Here is a 19,036-nt window from a genome sequence, read left to right as displayed (position 1 = left end):
TTATTGAGCATCAACTACATGCCGGACACTGTGCAGTCAGGGGACGGGAATACAGAGACTGTCTCAGCCTCCAGTAACTCACAGGGGTGTGACAGACAGACAAGCACAGCAGGACAACCCCCCTCTCCGACATCTGCCCTGGCCCCCCTCCACTGGCTTTTCCTCCATGCAGCAGGCATGAGCTTTTCCAAAGGCAAATTCTTCCATGCATTCTCTCATTTCTTAGGAAAAATACTCAAACTCTCAGTCTGGTCTTCAAGGCCCGGCAAGGTCTGACTTCTGAACCCTTTTCCAGCCTTGCCCCACACTGTTTTTCTCTCAGTCTTGCTCTTTGTACTTCTGCCATTCAGTCCCTCATAATTACATCCTCCCTCCCTCCACTGGGCCTTTGCACATTCTGCTCCAGCTGTAATTCTCCTTCCCATCCCATCAACCCACCCTTGTCTAATTAACTCCTAGCTGTCTTAAGTTCTCAGCTTAAATTTACTACTTCCTCAAAGAGCCCATTTCTAAACTGCCTTGCCTCTGCTCACCACCCCCCAAAACACACATAACATTTCTTTAGAATCATAATCTTTTCCTTAGCAGCACTCGCTATTAGACACTACCTTGCATGACTGCAGTAGTTCCCCCTATCTGCGGTTTCGCTTTCTGCATTTTCAGTTACTCGTGGTCAACCAGTCTGAAAATATCAAATGGAAAATTCCAGAAATAAATAATTCATAAGTTTTAAATTGTGTGCCATTCTGAGTAGCATGATGAAATCTTGTGCAGACCTGCTCCATCCCACCTGGGACGTCAATCATCCCTTTGCCCAGCGTATCCCGCCCTTTTGTCACTTAGTAGCCATCACTTATCAGATCACTGTCACAGTACTGCAGTGCTATGTGTTCAAATGATCCTTACTTTACTTAATTATGACCCCACAGCCCAAGAGTTGTGATGCTGCCAATTCAGATATTTTCTTACTGTGTCTAATTGATAAACTTTATCACAATTATGGATGTATAGGGAAAAACAAAGCATATACAGGGTTTGTTACTGTCCATGGTTTCAGGCATCCACTGGGGGTTTCTAGGACCTAACACAGTAGCTGGCACACAATAAGCATCAAAAAGTGGACAAAAGGTAAAAGAGCATTATGATGTTACGTGCTATGAGAGAGACAAGCAGGATTTATGGGAGTATCTGGTCAGGGCATTAACTCTGGCAGCCTCATGCTCTGAACTCCTTTGTACTACAATTTCTTCCACGTGGAATATAACATCCTCATTGCTGGAAGATCCTATGGTTAAAGCTCCTCTTTTTTCCCCAGTCTGTTCTGTAACATATTCTCTTATTATTTAACTCTCCTCTTTCATCACCATCTTTTATTATTACTACTACCATTATTTCCACTACTACTAATTTTATTACCATTGTATCCATCCTTACAGTTCTAACCTCCCATTCTGTGTTAAAACTTTTTATCCTGTAGAGCCTCTGACTTCCCTTCTTAGGCTCCTCACCATCATGACAAAGCTGAAAAGGATCAGAGTTGTAGTGCCTAAGGGCTAGGAGGGACCTTGAAATATCTGGCCCAATGGGACTCAAACTTCAATGTGTGTAAGAATCTCATAAAGTCTAATAGAGGCCTATCCCAAACTCTGAGAATTTGATTTGGAAGGTCTGGGAAAGAGCCCACAAATCTGAACCCCAAGTGATTTGGACTCAAGCAGTCCTAAGACCTCACTGGGAGAAACACTATATTGTCCAGTAATGTTCATGCAGGCCCCTCAGGGGCCACTGCTGAGAATAAGAGGGCAGCCAAGGGCACACTTGTATATGTTCTATATACTGGACTTCTGTTCATTTGAAAGGACTCTGATGACTGGAAAAAGTTTTAAAATTACTAGTATCCAACTCCCTGGTTTTACAGATGAGAAAATTGAGGTCCCTGGTCCTTAGTCACACAGCGGATTAGTGACAGAGCAGACATTGTCCTCTTGACACCAAGCGGGGGGCTATCCCCTCCTGCCTTGTGGGGTAGAAAGATACCACGGTTCTCCCAGCTGTGTCATCCAACAGTCCTATAGTGAGCAGCCTATACAGGACAATGGCAGTCATGGCTGGACCACACTTCACCAGAGCACACAGCTAGAAATATGGGAAAGAGATGGGGGCAAGAGTGTATTCATGCTAGTTCATCTATTTGTATTTTCCATCCAGCATGTTCTTAGCCTCCCTCTGCAATAAACCTGTGAAGAGCTAGTCATCCTTTGACTTGTGCCTTCCCTAATTCTCTTCTGCTCTCCCTACCCTCTCATCCCACCATTCAATTAGCTCTTCAATAGCTGATCTTTGCTGGGAGCCAATTCTTCCCTGAGTTATTCTGAGATAATGTTATCTCTGCTACCAGCCTCCCAAAACTTGGGTTAGGGTCCTCCCATGTGTGTGCTCTCAGAGCGCCTCATTCTTCCTTTTATCACAGCATATATTGCTATAAAATAATAGTCTGTTTATTTGTCCACCTCTTCCCCTGGGCTCCAGGCTTTCTGAGGGAAGGAATGTGGGGCTTAATAATCCCCATATCCCTAGTACCTAGCCTAGTGGCTGGTACAGAGAAGGATTACGTAAATGCAGGTTGAATGATAGATTTGTGAGTAGTAAATGTGAATTCCTGCCACTACTCTCAAGGCCCCTGTGAAATGTCTACTTCATGTCTCTGATGACACCCTAGCATGTGTTGACTGACACACAAAGCAAATTAGACTATCTGAATGAAACGGATCCCCTGTTGCCAACACAGCCCCTTCACTGATATGCATGTGTTCTCCTCCATGAAGCCCTCTTTAATCTCAATTCCATGCTTCACTTTTCTTCTTTCCAGAACTTCCCCATCCTTGTCTTAACACTGCACATTGGTCAAATTTAAAACCCAATAAATTTTGAGTGAATGTTCACTTCTTTTCTAAAGCTTACAGAAAGTAGACTTTCTTGCATGTATGTTCTCTATTTTAAAATGCTGTCAACTTTCTTCACATCTTCAAAATCTTTTCTTTCTCCATTAGAGTCCATTTCCTTCCTTCTGCCATGGTCAACAGCACAATCCCAATTGCACATTCCCTTTCTTTCTTACAGCGAGTAACTAGTCCACGATGCCACTGCCAGAGTTTTCTTTCCAAGTGTGGCTGACAATATTGCTCTTAGAGCCTCCAAATTTCCCAGATGCTTGTGAGTCTTTAGATCTGATTTAGAGATCATTATTCTTACTTCTTATTCACATGGCCCTTTTTTTTCTTCTGCTCCTTGCCAAAGATCAACAAACAGAGAGATTTTTTTTAATTCCTGACATGAAATAAGGAAACAAATCTTAGTTTTTGAGAATATTGCTCAAGTTTAAAAGTAGTTTAATGTTCCCTGAATTACAGCTTCAAGACACCATTTCCAACCAGGCTCCCAAATTTTACTAAAGGTTTCTAGCACCTGGCGTTGGCTTGTCTACAGAGCCTGTCTACCAACAAGAATTTCTGAAACCTGCACATTCCTAATGAGATGAGTCATTTTACCCATGCATCTTACCTGTGAGTGAAAACAGTGAAATGTGAGCGTATCCTGGCAATTCTAGAGACAAACCTATTACATACAATACAGGGATGACTGCATTATACTGGGGGCAGAAACTACATTTTATTTAATTCTGCATTCCCAGCACACAGCATTCAGTCTGACACACAGTATGCATTTAACAAATGTCTGTTGAGTAAGAAAAAAATGAACAAATAAACAAATATAGAACCTCTGATTAAAAACTAAAAACCTGTGAGTATGTCTCCCAGGTCCACTGTAACAGATTACCACAAGCCAGGTTTTAAAACAGTAGATCTTCATTCTCTCCAAGTTCTACAGGCTAGAAGTCCAAAATCAAGGTGTCCACAGGGTGGTGCTGTCTTAGAGGCTCTAGAGAGATCTGTTCCATCCCCTCTCCCAGCCCCTGGGAGCCTCAGGCATCCTTGACCTGGGGCTCCATAAATCCAATCTCTGCCTCCACATTCACATTATCTTTGTTTCTGTGTATCTTCTTGCTGGCTCTTCTCTAAAACACTTGTGATTGGATTACCAGGATGATCTCATCTCAAGATCCTTAACTTAAGTGTATAGACAAAAAACATTTTTCCAAATAAGATCACATACACAGGTTCCAGAGAGCCTACTTTTTTGGGGGGGGTGGGGGGTGGCACACCATTCAAACCACAACAGTAGGGTCTAGTAAAACCTCAATTATCTTTTAAACAAATATTGTGTGGAGGAATAGAGAGGAAAAGGAAGAGAAGAAAACAAAGATGGAGGAGAAAAGGGAGCAAGAAAATGACCTCACAAGTTCACTGTAGTTCACTTGCTCCTAGACAGTGAAATCAAGAGAAATTTCCGTATTTTCTTTATACTCTTAAGTTTTCTTAATTTTTGACCCACAAGAGACAGAAAATATACCAATCTGAAATGCATGGGAGAAATGAACTCATTGAGATTATCTCAGGATATCTAAAGCAAAATGCCCTCAGTGCAGAGATGTGTCCACAGTGAATCAACAGTAAGTAGTTAACTGACAGATGCTGTCAAAACATTTGGTTTGGAAGAGACAACCAGCGGACTGTGACTAAAGCCAGATTTACTCACTATAATAATATGATTTCTTTCAGCTTTCAGATTTTAAGGTCTTAAGAAGGCTTTACATTATTAAAGTTAATGTTCTAACGTCTCCAAGGCCTTTGTAGTTTCAGTTTAGGTTTGTTTTTTCAAAAGAAATTCTAGATCTCTCCCTATGACAACTGAGAAGAGATGCATTAACCTATTTTTAAAAAAGAGAATCAAGCTTTAAACACTACATAGACTGTGGTGTATTTTTAGTTTCTCTTGTCATCTCAGAGGAGTGGGTCCTAGCTACAGAAAAGCCTGCTATCTTGGTAAGCAGCTGTGATGGGTTTTGAGTTCAGAGCCAAGGAAGAACCAAACTACTCTGAGTAATAAAAGGGAGATAAATATGAGGGGCCCCGGATACTGAGAGGAGATTCAACTATCCTGAGCACTGAATGGAGCAAGGAGAGACCGCAAAAGCCAGCAGCAGAGAAGGAGAACTTTGGGAAAGAAAAATGTTAAAACAGGATTTCACATTGTTTGCTATGGAGTTTGTGAAATAAACCTCATTTATATCCCCTCTCAAAGTCCTCATTCAACTCTACCTTGCTCTCTAATGCTTTCCACCTTGGGGGTAAGAACCCCCAAGGGAACTTGAAGGGAGAAGCAGGGAGCAGCTAACATCTGGGTTACATTAACTTTAAAAAAAAATGAGGAGATGCCCCTGAAAAAAAAAAAAGCCCAAATGCAGAGTTTTGAAAGTGCTATAATTTCCTGTTGTTTCAAGATACACCTCACTTGGGGAAATAGTCACCATTTAGAAATTTGACATTTTAAAAAACTGTATTCATGCAATATAATAATTGATTACAATGGAAAATCATTTATAAGAACTACAACAGTGTCACGGCTCACATACAGAAACCAAACCATTGGCATACGGACCCTTTCATCTGCAAAGCTGACATGCAGAATCGCCCAAGAAATGATCAATCCAAGACTTCAGAAACTGAAATTAATTTATGGAGGGTAAAACTATTTTTTTGAAACACTTTTACAGTGAGTTAGCAGTGTGAGCTAAAAATTAAATTAATTTTAAACCATTTCCACTGAGACTACTCCCATTAGCTTGCTTTTGAATTCACTGCCATTTAAGTCATGCCATTAAGACACACATAATAGTGTGTCTCGTTAACATTGTTTAAAAAAAGAAGAATCAAGATTGCAGCCTCAAATTTTCCTTGCAAGTGTTCAGGTCTCTTCATACAGACTCTGCATGGATGTCCCCTAGATCCAGTGGCACTAGAATACCATAATGTATCTAGGTGGGCGGCAGATTAAAAAAAAACAGAGAGTTGGTGCCCTGCCTTATGTTTAACCACAGAAGCCTCCACTCCCATTGCAAATCCACACGCCCTGATAAAGATGCAATAACTCAATGCAGGGTTCATTCATTAGCCCATGTAATTAACAGAATCCCAGAACCCAGCATGTTCCCACTCCCCTACTTCCAAGAAGCACACAGACACATTAAATATGTGTCAGCTTCAGACACATTAAGCTCAATGATCTTGGGTTTTTTTGTTGTGGGAACTCAAGAACAAAAAGTAAGAGTATATTTAATAAGAATAACAACCCACTCTCAAACGAGACTGACATTTTAGATTGAATCCAGCAAAGGGCAATGTCATATATGAATTACCCCTCTCCTGAGTAAGTTATTGCCAAGAATTCAACAGCAAATGATAGATCTTCTTCCCACAGGCCTACACACCTCTACTCTGGCAGGACAAAAAAGATGGGAAGAGTTTCTTCACGGCTGCCTAGACGGTCTGCTAGCCACACTTCTGAATCACTGCCCAAATTTACTCTAGAAACGCTGCAAATCAAAACTGATGCATATACTTTACAGACGAGTGCTGTGTAGCTAGTAATTGTAATATAAAACTTACATTCAAACTGTTTTAAATTATTGATGTTTGGGACTTTACATGTGTCCCTAATACATTTTTTAAAGCAGAACTCTTTGGGGTTTTTTTTTCACATTGTACTACGATTAAGAAAAGATAAACTTGAAACTTGATGGTGGTGGTCTGACAGGAAACCCCCACGTTTGATGGAACTGAAATCTCTCAGGCTTTAGTCAATTTGCCTAAGGTAGTCCTGCTCACACTTAAACCCCAGATATTCTGATAAAAGTTGCTGTCAGAGGACTGAGTAATAATGCTTCAAGTTCTAATTACTTAATATAGGAAGTAACAGGTCAAATGCAATCATCCAAGGTGGATTTTATAAATATATCACAAAACCCAGTCTTATGGAAAAGGATAACTATCAATTAGAAAGGTCAAGAAACTATACTTTGAAATTTAAAAAAGACTAAATATCAAGCAACAGGGAAATGGTTATATGAATTATAAGACATGAACTCAATACAATATTGTGCAGCCCTAAAAAATTGTGTATATAAAGACAACAGAAAGAGACTGGGAAAACTGTAATGACACTATGTGAAGTAAAAATAGGAGGATAAAAATATATATATATACCATTGTAAGAAATCTTGGCATAGGAATAAAAGACACAAAGGAAATACAAGAAAATAGTAATAATGACTTTTGGACAGTGGGAGCATGAATGTTATTTTCTTCTATTTTTTTCCTATTTTCCAAATTTCTCTTAATGGACATATGCTAGTTTATAATTGAAAAAAAAACTATATCCTGAAGAAAAAAATTAAACAAGATTTTCTATCCTAATATCCAGTGGGGATTATCACTCAAACTGGAAAAACTGAAACCAAGAGAAATTTTGCTGCTACTGACATAATATATTCATTTGCAGAATTATGCGGCATCTAGGATGCTACACTTGAGGAGAGCAGACAACGCTCTGCAGTAAAGAAAGGCCCCATCTCTCCCTGTAAGTACTCACATCTCTAAATGAGAAGTTACTGAAGAAGACTGAGGGGAACAGCGCTGTGAGAGAGCTTAGGAGACCTAAGACAAGTGCACTAAGGCTCAGGAAATCCTAAAGTTGAATGTGTCAGACAAAAGCTAATGGCAGAGCAGTCTGAAATCTAGGGGAGTCAGGAAAACAACCCCACCAGAAAGCGGGAAGACCGTACTGGGGCGCCTGAGCTCAGACTGTTCTAGTGCAGCAGTATAAGTTCAGAAGATGTTAGGGAAGTAAAAATACTGAGAAAAAGTAACGCTGACTCTACTTATTAATAGTGCCACAAACCACCATGCTGGCAGCCAGCAAGATGGAACAAGAGGGAACAAGACGGAAGAGAATCTGGAGCTGAGAATCCGGAGGCCAGGCTCACAGCACAGAGTTCATCTTCTTCTCTGCTCAGTTCCCTCTGCTGTCACTAGGAGCAGTGTCATCCAACAGAAATGGAATGCCAGCCACAACTGTGGGCCACAAAGGTTAACTGTAAGTTTTCTAGGAGCCACATTCAAAAAAGTTTTTTAAAAGGTAAATTTAATTTTAGTACATTTTATTTTAACCCAATGCATACAGAATACTGTCATTTCAAAATGGAATCAATATAAAACAATTAATGGCATATCTTACATTCTCTTTTTGGTACTAAGTCATCAAAAGCTGGTATATACTGTAATTAAAACTGGATCAGCTTCATTTCAAGTGCTCAGGAGCCCCATGGGGCTAGAGGTTCCCTAACTGGGCACCTACCTTACTCCACGCTCCTTTCCCTCAACCAAAATCCACACAACTAGAAATGTTGGTGGGACAGGACAACAAAAATAATGAAATATGTGAGTCAGTACATGATTCAGCCCTGAGGACAACTCACATAACAGGCAAAGAAATAAAAGAAGATGAGAAAAATCAAAATTTGAATTTCTGAAGGAAAGAAAAACATGGCAAAGTAATTATTAATTGGTCATGTGTTTGACTAAAAATGTGAGACTTACTACAAAAAAATGTAAATCAGCATTATAGAATCATTCCTCTGTCAGGATTCACGTGAAAAACTAGGCTTGCCATTTTTAAAAATTCATGGAATTCCCTCCTTTGCATGATGTTTCAGGTGAAAGAGATACAGACACAGAGATAGATACGTGGGTGAAGAGATGGCCTCGACTGGGTCTGCAGAGTAGAAGCATCATATCATACACACTTTAAAAACCACCAGGGCCCCATCTGCAAGGCCCTGGTTCCTTGCGCTGGGCTTCGCTGGGCTCTGATTCACAGTGTAGCCCAGGTTGAGGCACCCCAGATTGGATGGCCTCTGCAGGAAATTTCAGACTCCCTCTCACAGCCCCTCAGCTGCCCATGCCGGGATGCCAGCAGGACCTGAGGAACCCTCCCGAGAAACACAGAGTAGCCACTGGTATGGATCCCACAGGTGCAGTCAGCAGACGGTACCTCATAGCGTGGGGGAGAGCACGCACGTCCTCTACAGCAGGCACAGCCATCTCTACAACGTGGAATCAGCCCCTCCTACTTGGCTTTAAAACTAAAGTCACCAAATGGTTTCATCAAAGGCTAATACGACACCTACCTTTTAAGCACTTTCACGTATTATAAAAGACTGTGAACGCAGAAGCTTGGTCCTGATTTGAAAGGAACATGAGTAACAAAACCAAAAATGTGAAATTGAAAAGGAAGGCTATAAAGGGTTTTGTTTCTGTAATTATTCTGTGGCTTAGGTTTACAACGTTCATTAGCTTGTACAATGCTAAGAACATGGGTGACTAATGCTCCAGGCACTAAAAGGGAGGCTGTATGTATTTAGATAAATTGCACATACATATTATATAATTACATTTATACTGCTATAATTGTATAAAAGCGCTTCAAATGCAAAATAAATAGAGAAGATATGATCAGACCACAAAGTCTACATTTACACATCATGTCGCGAGTGAGGAGAAGCCTCATTTAGGCGTTTACTCACCATGAAACCCTGGACAAGTCACCCCCTTTCTAGGCCTTAATCTCTCCATCTCTAAAATGAAGCACCATTACCCTCGAGCTTTTATGAGAGTTAAGTGCGGACACACTGGAGCCCACACATGGAAGCTGCTCAATAAATATGGGTTGCAGCTGCCTACCTTCCTCATTTCTGTGTGCAGGAGAGAGAGCTGAAGCCCAGAAGGAAAATGAATTGCCCAAAGTCACAATGATCACTTTCACAGACCCATGTTTCCTGACTCGTGCTGTCATCGCACCCTTTCCCCTCAAATCTCCTCCCCAAGGCTGGCCATGCCTCCCCTCCCTCCAGGACAAGCCAATAACAGCTCCCACCCTAGCATGAACCTCAAGTCCAAGACCCCTACCAGAAGCACACAGGAAAGCCACAAGTACCTGGTAGTGCCCAGCCAGGTGCGACACCCACCATCAGCAACCCCTGGACTCCTCTGAACCAGCTTTTTTACTTTATCTCTGGATCCTAACCCATGGGTGCCTAGGCTAGACCCAAAAGCACTCTAATATTTTCCATGAACATTGTCATGGGATTAAGTATACATTAACTGCTGTCTTAGATCAAGTCCCCTAAAAGCAGATCCTGAGATGAGGATTCATATGCAGGTGGTTTATCAGGCAAGTACTTCTGGGAGAAACTGGTAAGGAAGATGAGAAGCAACACGTGGAAGGGGAAGAAGTCATGCATGGGATGACTGCAGGCAAAATCCCATCCTCAGCCTGATCTGGACAGGCACTTGGGGTACAAACTGCACCTCAGAGCTTGTTCAACTTGGGGCAGAGATGCTGTTCTTTCTTACTGCCGTACCACTCAGTCACCGGCTCCAGCAGCCCAAGGGCAGTGCTCTGAAGAAAGTAGCAAGAGCAAGCCCTTGGAAGCAATGCAGACAGGAGCTGGGGGTGGACACAGGAAGACAGCAGTGGTCTGGGCAGATCCCACACCAGCTCCAAAGGAGGACTCAAAGCTCCCTGGGCTGTCTCAGATCTGAGCCCATCTGATTTCTCCAACTTCTCAAAATCAAAAAAGTGAAAAGCCAGTCTCCATAGCCCGAGTGCATTCTGCAAAGACCACAACATCAGCTGCTTCAATTGGCTAGTGATGGGACTCAGCAAAATTTTACAGGTGAAGATCCCCCGGTAGCTTGCCCTCTCAGCAAGAATGCTTGTTATTGCTCAATTTAAAACTTCACTCAACACTGTGCTAGGCTCAAGGGACACAGACGTCATCAAGAGAGATGCCCTAGAGAAGCTCAGGGTAGTGGGTAATCTTACAAATCCTGCTTGATTTCTAACCAAATTCTAAAGAATACTCCATTCTCAGTGAAATGTGCTTTCTCCCTTCAACTTCACTGGATCAGCAGCAATTCTCAAAACATCAAACCATATCAAACTACAAAGAGATGCTAACTCAAAAGGAATTCACAGATATTCAATATAGTTTTGTCAATTCCTATTGAGGCAGCAGCACAACATTGTAAACTGACTATGCTTCAATTAAAAAAATAAAATAAATAATTTTTTTAAAAATGGAATTTACAAAAAGCCAAATGAAACCACAAGAAAGTAAGACCAGCACTACTTCTGATAATAAGGACAGTGACAGCCAGTATGTATGGGAGACACACAATTCTCAAGTTTCTGAATATTTAAGCTACTGGATTACTCTCCTGGCCTCCAGGTGGAGGGAGGCCTCAATATCTATCACTGCCCAAATACTGCCACAAAATTTAACTGGTAACTTGAGACACTGAAAGATATACTCAGGCTGTTAGTTCAAATTCATTATGTAATTGTACATATTTTTAACATACTTCATATGAGATGATACTTCAAAGTAGTAAGACTGATTACCAAGTGTTCCTTGGGGCCTTAGATCATATTAATGTCAGATCTAACACACAGTCAGCACTGCAAGACTTGAGAAAATCAAGATAGGCAACAGTCCAGCTCAAAGGCACACACATTAGCTCACAGAGTCACCCTTCCCTCCTAAGAACTTGCTCAAGGCCACGGAATTATTCAGGGTCAGGACTAAACTCAAGTCTCTCTGAGTGCAAAACTCATGCTTTTAAACACCATGTTACAGTGGCAGCAATTCAAAACCTGCTGACATTGGAAATGAACCACATGGTTCCAGGCATCTTTATGGCTTATCCATGTCACGCCAGGATCACACTTTCAGAGGCTCCGTTTCCACAACTGTGGTTTTAGATTAACATCATCTTTCTTCACTGTGTGCTTAACACCATTTTCGAAAATAATCCCATAAAGGAAAGGAAAACTGATGGTTAATAATCAGTCAATATATTAGTTAGGGAAGGAGATTCATTCCTTAATCCTACCAGTTACTGTCTAGGCTACCTAGCCCCTCTTGATATCCACTTCTTGGAATTTTCCATCTCACGTGATTAATTTGTTTTATGATATTCCCTTTAAAAACTCTATTCTTCACAGTATCCAAATGCTTCAAAATCATCAGCAGATGTGACTGACTGCCAGTTTGAAGTACACTGTTACAAATTTACTTTGCCATATGTTGTTATTAGAAAAAAAAGGAACAAAGAAAGAATAAGAAACAATGGAATGAAGGTTTGAAATTTACCTTTTCACGACATTTTCTGGAGGTTTTTCTTGTGTTCTTTGTGTGTCAATACACGTTTTAAAGATTTTAAGATTCAAGAACCATTCCCAAAAATACTTCTTAATTGATGGATGAATTTAGCAGCAATTAAAAATCTGTTAGGGTGGATAATCCATTCTAAATTCAACTATCAAGTGAATGCAAAATTCTTCTACTCACTTGATACAGTAACATATCAAAGGCTCTCTAGCAATATTCCCCAGAAATTACCAAAATAAATGATTCAAATACTTATGAAACATCTACTACACACAAGGCATCACATCTGTGCCAGTTCTAAACGGTATTAGATCTAGAAATGAAAAGCAGCAATAATATGTCTGTGTTGCTCGGAAGAAACCCCAAAGGGATTTGAAGTAGAAGCCGAGTGGGTAGCACAAGCGTCTGCTGAACGTGAAAAGGGGCCATGAAGATGAAAAGAACCGACAATATTATTTTTATTAAAGGGGGAAAGAAACACATCTTTAACTAAAAGAGAAAGCCACCAACTCTCAAAGTTTGTCGTGTGGTCCCAGAAATCTTAAAAATAACACAAAGAATCTATTTCTTACTTGCTGTCCATGAGCACTTCGGATTGCCGATTATTCACTTGATTATCACTCTTGTGGCGAAACTGAAAATCAAAGTGTTTGTGAAAAAAACATATTAAATCATACTTTGTCAGCACAAAGAGTGACACTGAAAGTATACTGAATTCGTCTGTCTGGACAATATCACCATCAGTCCAAAATGAGCACAGCTTACGCTTACCCTGGACCCAGTTCCACGTGTTCTAAATCTGAGTCAAAGACTCTTCTCACTAAACCTCATTCTGGATGTCACCAATGGAGCAAGTCTAGTCCCACACTTTTCCAATTCCCATACATTTTTAGTTGCTCTGGAAAGATGATAAGCCCTTTACTCTGCAGCATAGTTTCAGAGAAAACCATACATTAATTTTGATGTCTTCAGTAAGGAATGGGGACTTCCAATTCTTTCACATATGTGCTCAATACTTTACTGGAACATCATTCATTCTGTTTTATGGGCTTCTTTGAAGTCAGGACATTACTTGTAACGACATGTATTTTCATTCTCCAGAAATTCTAATTGTTAACAGTGATCTTATGAAATACTGAGCATTTCAAAACAAAAATCAAAATACAATACTGAATCACATTTGGTGTGGATTTATGTTTTTATGCCCAAGTGATCCTATTTCTTATTTTATAGTCCAGTAATGTAAATATCTTACATTGCTTAAAAGAATCTACATATTATCAGCCCTCTACTAAACTCAGCAATTAGCAGCCATTCAGGTAAGACTTTCTACATCCACTGTCAAGATCAGACAGTAACAGGCTCAAGGAGAGATAAGGTGTTATTTCAACCAGTCAGCCTAAAAGCACAGGTGAACAGGGTGAAGTATCAAGAGATACACAATTTTGACGTCACACATTATAATCATCAGGATTATTAATTTTTCCTTTTAAAAAACTCATAATGTTGTATCAGTATCATAATATATAAATTGCTTCAACCACCCCTTCCCTTCTTTAAATCTCTCCCAAACCCATCCCAGTCTTCCTATTATGCTGTGCTCAGTGCCTACAATTATACTGATTGCCAGGTATAAGTTAATGAATAGTAACAGGAAAAAAAAAGATACTTAGCATTTGTTAATGTGAAAAGAGTTCATAACATTGGTAGAGGAATAAATTAAGTCAGCCCATTACTGGCACACAAACTTCCCTCCACCAATTGAACAACAGGAATGGAAACATTATTTTGCCTGAAGCTATAATTTGACAGGGGTAGACATTCTCTGTTTGCTCCTCCATATCTCCACCCTAGCCTCCTCCCTGGGCCTCCCTCACTCTGCCCTGGGCCAGGGGAAGCTGGCCTATTTAATTCTCATCCTTTGAACTGCTGATTGGGTTTGGCCAATGCATGTTACTGACAGAAAATCACAGGCCCAGAGGAGAGTGAAATGGGCTGTACATTCCCTGGCTTCTTCTGAGCTGGGTCCACAGTGGTTGCTTCCTCTAGGGACAGCCCTCGACTACAGCTCCAGGTCTGGTCACTGCTCCCTCCCTGCGCCCCTTCAGACCTAGATGTAGTATTGCCACCTATGTTGCTACCCTATGTGCTCTTCCTCACTCACGCCCTCGTAAACAGTCCCTTCATTATTAATCTTTCTCCAATCTTCCCCCATTCCAAGGTGACACCTACTTCTAGCCAAGACCCTGTCTGCTAAAGATATTTGGTTGTTAAATCAGCACATGTTATCACAAAAAGAAACATATATTCAAGCTTTAATTGCAGTAGAGACAAAAGGAGACTTGATATTGAGTAACATCTCTATGTAACTTGAAAATGGTCCCCTAACCTGACTAGCTGGCATCACAGGAAAGGACTGAGCAGTTCACCACCTGAAAGCTATGTGGCCCACTCTCTAGGCACCAGCATGGGACCACACTCTCAATTCTGCTCAGACTTCGTCAAGGGGTGTTGGCACTGGAACTGATGGAGTCTGGAAGGACCAGAAGTGGTCATCGAAGGCATGAGTTCAGAGGAGATATACACCTGCCAGGCACTGCCATACAGGTAGCTATTAAGGTTAGGGCACATGCAATTACCTAGGGTGAGAATATAACTTGTCTGCATTTAGAATGTTTGGTTTGCCCAAGACTGCGCTTTAAATCTTCGAATTTGAATAACCCCCTATGGATTATGGAGACTTCAAAACTCTCCATTGTCTTCTACCTTAGTTATGTACATTAGCTGTCCAACTTTGAAGTTATTTGACTTTGTAATTCCTGGCATAATGAGCAGAAGATGTGAGAATGCCTAACATCTACCAATTCCCAAAACTAAGAAGACTTGAGATACAGGATAAATAATACTTCACTGGGTGGAAGCAAGTTTCTGTACCAATTCTGGTCTCACCACTAATGGTTGCATGACCATTAGCAAATCATTTGTTCCTTATAGGCTTTAGTTTCCTCGTGTGTAAAATGAGGGAGTGAGCCTAGTTACTGAAGCCCCCCTGCTGTAATCATAAACACAGTCTGGTTCTGTGACACCTATATTAATTATTAAACAAGTAGTAAAAGAGTTTCATATGGTATTGACCAAAAGAGAGCCATTCAAAAATTTCTAATGGATCTCTGTTTCCTACTTCTGAGAGGTCACGACTGAAATCGAGACCTCAGGAATGCTCAAAAGCAAATACTTACATAATCATCTGTGGCATCTTTGACAGCTGTCATAGTGACCACCAGGACCAAAGGCACAATGGTGGTAAACCAGGTCAAGGAGGAAATTTCTGGAATCAGCTGAAACAAACAATACAAGCAGTTTAGGGCTTTTACATTTAGTAAAGATATCTTTCAAATTTTGTCATTTTATTTTATAAGACTTGACAGAAACTAATGGGATAATATTCAGTTATCTATATAAATATAGAACAACATTCAATAACTTAAGTGTTTGCACTCAGGTATAAGACACATGAAATAGACACACTGGTGAACCAATTTCCTAACTACCTGGCAAAAAACTGAATTTTTATAGCAAGTTTTGAAGTAAGCTTCTTGAAACCTTTCACAGATGACAATCTTTGCCCAGGATGATAAACATCATCTGTCTTTTCTCAGCATCTCATCTCAGCTTTTCATACTTTTACTAACTCCTCACCAATTCCCAAAGAGAGATTCTTTGAGCACCTACCTTGTACCAGACACTGTGCCAAATACTTTTCATATATCCTTTGATCGTGAGAAAAGTTTATTGAGTTAGATCCTGTATCAGAGTTGTTTTACACAAATCCAGAGGGTTTGTATTCCATGTAAAGAGCACTCCTCGTGCACAGCACATGAAACACTGCAAATGGCAGCATGGAGTCAGGGAATGCCATGTCCCTGGGTATCACTTTCCCATTTTGTAAATAACTATCTGAGAAGCCAAGAACATACACTGCTAAAACTTGAACTTAGGTTTATTTGACTCCAAAGCTTGGACCTGTACCACTAAACCACCCACCTAAGAGAGACATGGTGACAGCTGACATGATTCTCTTACAAAGGTAGTTTTCAAATGGGGTTCACTTAGAACTACTTCAGGGCCCTCAGGCAAGAAAGGATGGGGTGGAGATGGTTAGTGTATGGAGACCAGGCCCCATCAAAACAACTCTAAAGGAAATCAATTTTATATAATAGCTTCCACATGAATTTTTTTTTAAAAAACTCAAAAGCCTTGAAATACCAACAAAAACATTGGGCTGCGTGGCAGAAAAGCTGGATTCTAACCTGAGGTCCATCATAACTCATGGTAAAAGCTTCACACCTCACTTAACCTCTTTAGGTCTCATTTCTTCATTAATGAAAGAAAGGAAATTGTGCTAAACTATCCCAAAGGTCCCTTCCAGATATGGTACTCTGTAAACAAGAGTCTTTTGGCCACAAATAAGAACCCATTAGAGAAATGAGTTCAAAATTCTAGACTGGTATAAAGGTTTATATGAAGAAACCAAAAGCAAATTCATGAGGGGAAAAAAACAATCTTGGATTCTAAAGTCTCTTCATATGGTAAGTCTATTACCATATGACCCAGTAATCCCACTCCTGGGCATATATCCAGAAGGAACCCTACTTCAAAGAGACACCTGCACCCCAATGTTCATAGCAGCACTATTTACAATAGCCAAGACATGGAAACAGCCTAAATGCCCATCAACAGATGACTGGATAAAGAAGATGTGGTATGTTTATACAATGGAATACTATTCAGCCATAAAAATGACAACATAATGCCATTTGCAGCAACATAGATGTCCCTGGAGAATGTCATTCTAAGTGAAGTAAGCCAGAAAAAGAAAAATACCATATGAGATCACTCATATGTGGAATCTTAAAAAAAAACATAAATACAAAACAGAAACAGACTCATAGACAGAATACAAACTTGTGGTTGCCAAGGGGGCAGGGGGTGGGAAGGGACAGATTGGGATTTCAAAATGTACGACAGATAAACAAGATCATACTGTATAGCACAGGGAATATATTCAAGATCTTGTGGTAGCTTACAGTGAAAAAAAATGTGGCAATGAATACATGTATGTTCATGTGTAACCGAAAAATTGGACTCTACACTGGAATTTGACACAACATTGTAAAATGACTGTAACTCAATAAAAAATGTTAAAATATAATAATAAAGTCTCTTCAATAAATTTTAAGGTATACACCCACTGCTTTTCTCCTTTCTTGTTCAGCATCCAATTCTTCTCAACTCTACCTTTTTCTTTAGGAATTACTCCACCCCTCTTCTTTGAGTACATGTGATTTTTTTTTTAACTTAAGTATAGTTGATTTACAATGTTGTGTTAGTTTCTGGTGTACAGCATAGTGATTCTGTTAAACATATATATTCTTTTTTATTATAGGTTATTACAAGTTATTGAATATAGTACATGTAATTTTGGTGGACTGATTCCACCCCAGCTCCTCAGGTGTGGCATGTGATCTAGGTCAAGGCAATCATTGTTTCAAATTCTTGAGCCACAGTTATTGGTTAGGACGGGAATGTAACTCAGCATGGCCCAATAAGAACCAATCCCCAATGTTTGCTGGAGAAACAGAAAAAATGATTCCTTTATTCCCATCCTCCCTGCTCCTCTGCCCCTCTCCCCCTCTCTCCCACTCCATCTTTCCCTGCCTCCCTTTCATGTTGGAGTTGAAGTTTGGAGAATAAAAGTCTAAAGGTTTCACGGTTCACCAACTGGAGAGGGCCTGCCTGAGAGTAAACATGGAGGAAACAGAAGTCATGTCCTGTTGAAACAGTTTGCCTATGAACTGTCATACATAAAATATATTAAGTGAATGTAGATTTCTACTTACAACCAAAGGATTCTTAACACAAATCATTATTCAATTAAATAAAAAATAGTACTCAAGCCATAATATAGACCGTACGTATCTCATCCATCTTCTTACCTCCTGTAATTAACACAGAACCCAGTACATTCTAAATCTACAAGTTTGATCTGTTTAAATTACCTGAAAATAGATACTAGGTAAATAATTGGCCAACATGAGCCATTTATATGTATGTGTATTCTTTGATTTATGCCTTTTCCTTCCCAAAATATCAGTAAAAGCTAAAATTTCATCTAAGCTCAAATTTTAGTCAAATGGGAGGAAAAAGAAAGGTTATTAACTACCAATTAACTATTCAAAAGTATAAAAAATAGTGACAGTGAAATAATATGTAGCATAAACCATTTATTTTATATGTATGTAAAATACATCATTGTTCTGAGATGCAAATGAAATTTGCCCAAGTTCCACAAACTACTAGTCAGCTAGACTCTGCCTCAACTCTGGCAACATCCATACTGTCAATGTGGTAGGGAGATAAGGAAAGAAAGGAGGCTATGCACAGTAATTATTACGCTCTGGTTTGGTTCAAATAAAGTGCAAGGCTGCATTTTCAAATGACTTTAGTGTTTAAAATGATGAATGTACTAGTTTTTACCCATTCCTAGCCCTCCCACATTTGTGAAGAGAAACAGTAATAATAACATTAAAAATCTGATAAGGCTGGCTTTCCCTAATCATGAACGTTTAGCAAAGTATTTTCTCCAATTACATGAATAATTTTAACCAACAGACGATGAAGAAAGACAACCTACACATTACCTGTAAAATCAGAAGGAAAAGGAAATATGCATTTGCCACTCTTTGGAACTGTTCAAATAAATTAATTGGCAAGAAGGTGAGAATGTTGTACTTGGATGTGTGGATACGATTATCCTGAAAAAGAAACAGCATCACATTAGTTTGA

General features: G+C 39.9%; 1 protein-coding gene across 1 annotated transcript in view; it reads right to left on the bottom strand.

Annotated features, from left to right (window-relative positions):
* ATP8B4 (ATPase phospholipid transporting 8B4 (putative)) overlaps positions 1 to 19,036 on the bottom strand; it is a 214,210-nt gene that overhangs the window by 141,580 nt on the left and 53,594 nt on the right. Inside the window, exons 4-6 of the mRNA XM_015242742.3 lie at positions 18,892 to 19,005; positions 15,430 to 15,528; positions 12,763 to 12,824 (exon numbers count right to left, since the gene is read on the bottom strand). Of these exons, the coding sequence (XP_015098228.2) occupies positions 12,763 to 12,824; positions 15,430 to 15,528; positions 18,892 to 19,005 (275 nt within the window). The remainder of the gene's footprint in view (positions 1 to 12,762; positions 12,825 to 15,429; positions 15,529 to 18,891; positions 19,006 to 19,036) is intronic.

This window comes from Vicugna pacos, chromosome 6 (assembly GCF_048564905.1).
Source record: "Vicugna pacos chromosome 6, VicPac4, whole genome shotgun sequence".
Lineage (NCBI taxonomy): Eukaryota > Metazoa > Chordata > Mammalia > Artiodactyla > Camelidae > Vicugna > Vicugna pacos.
Note: the sequence above shows the minus strand (reverse complement) of the source record. Positions and strands in the feature narration are given on the sequence as shown.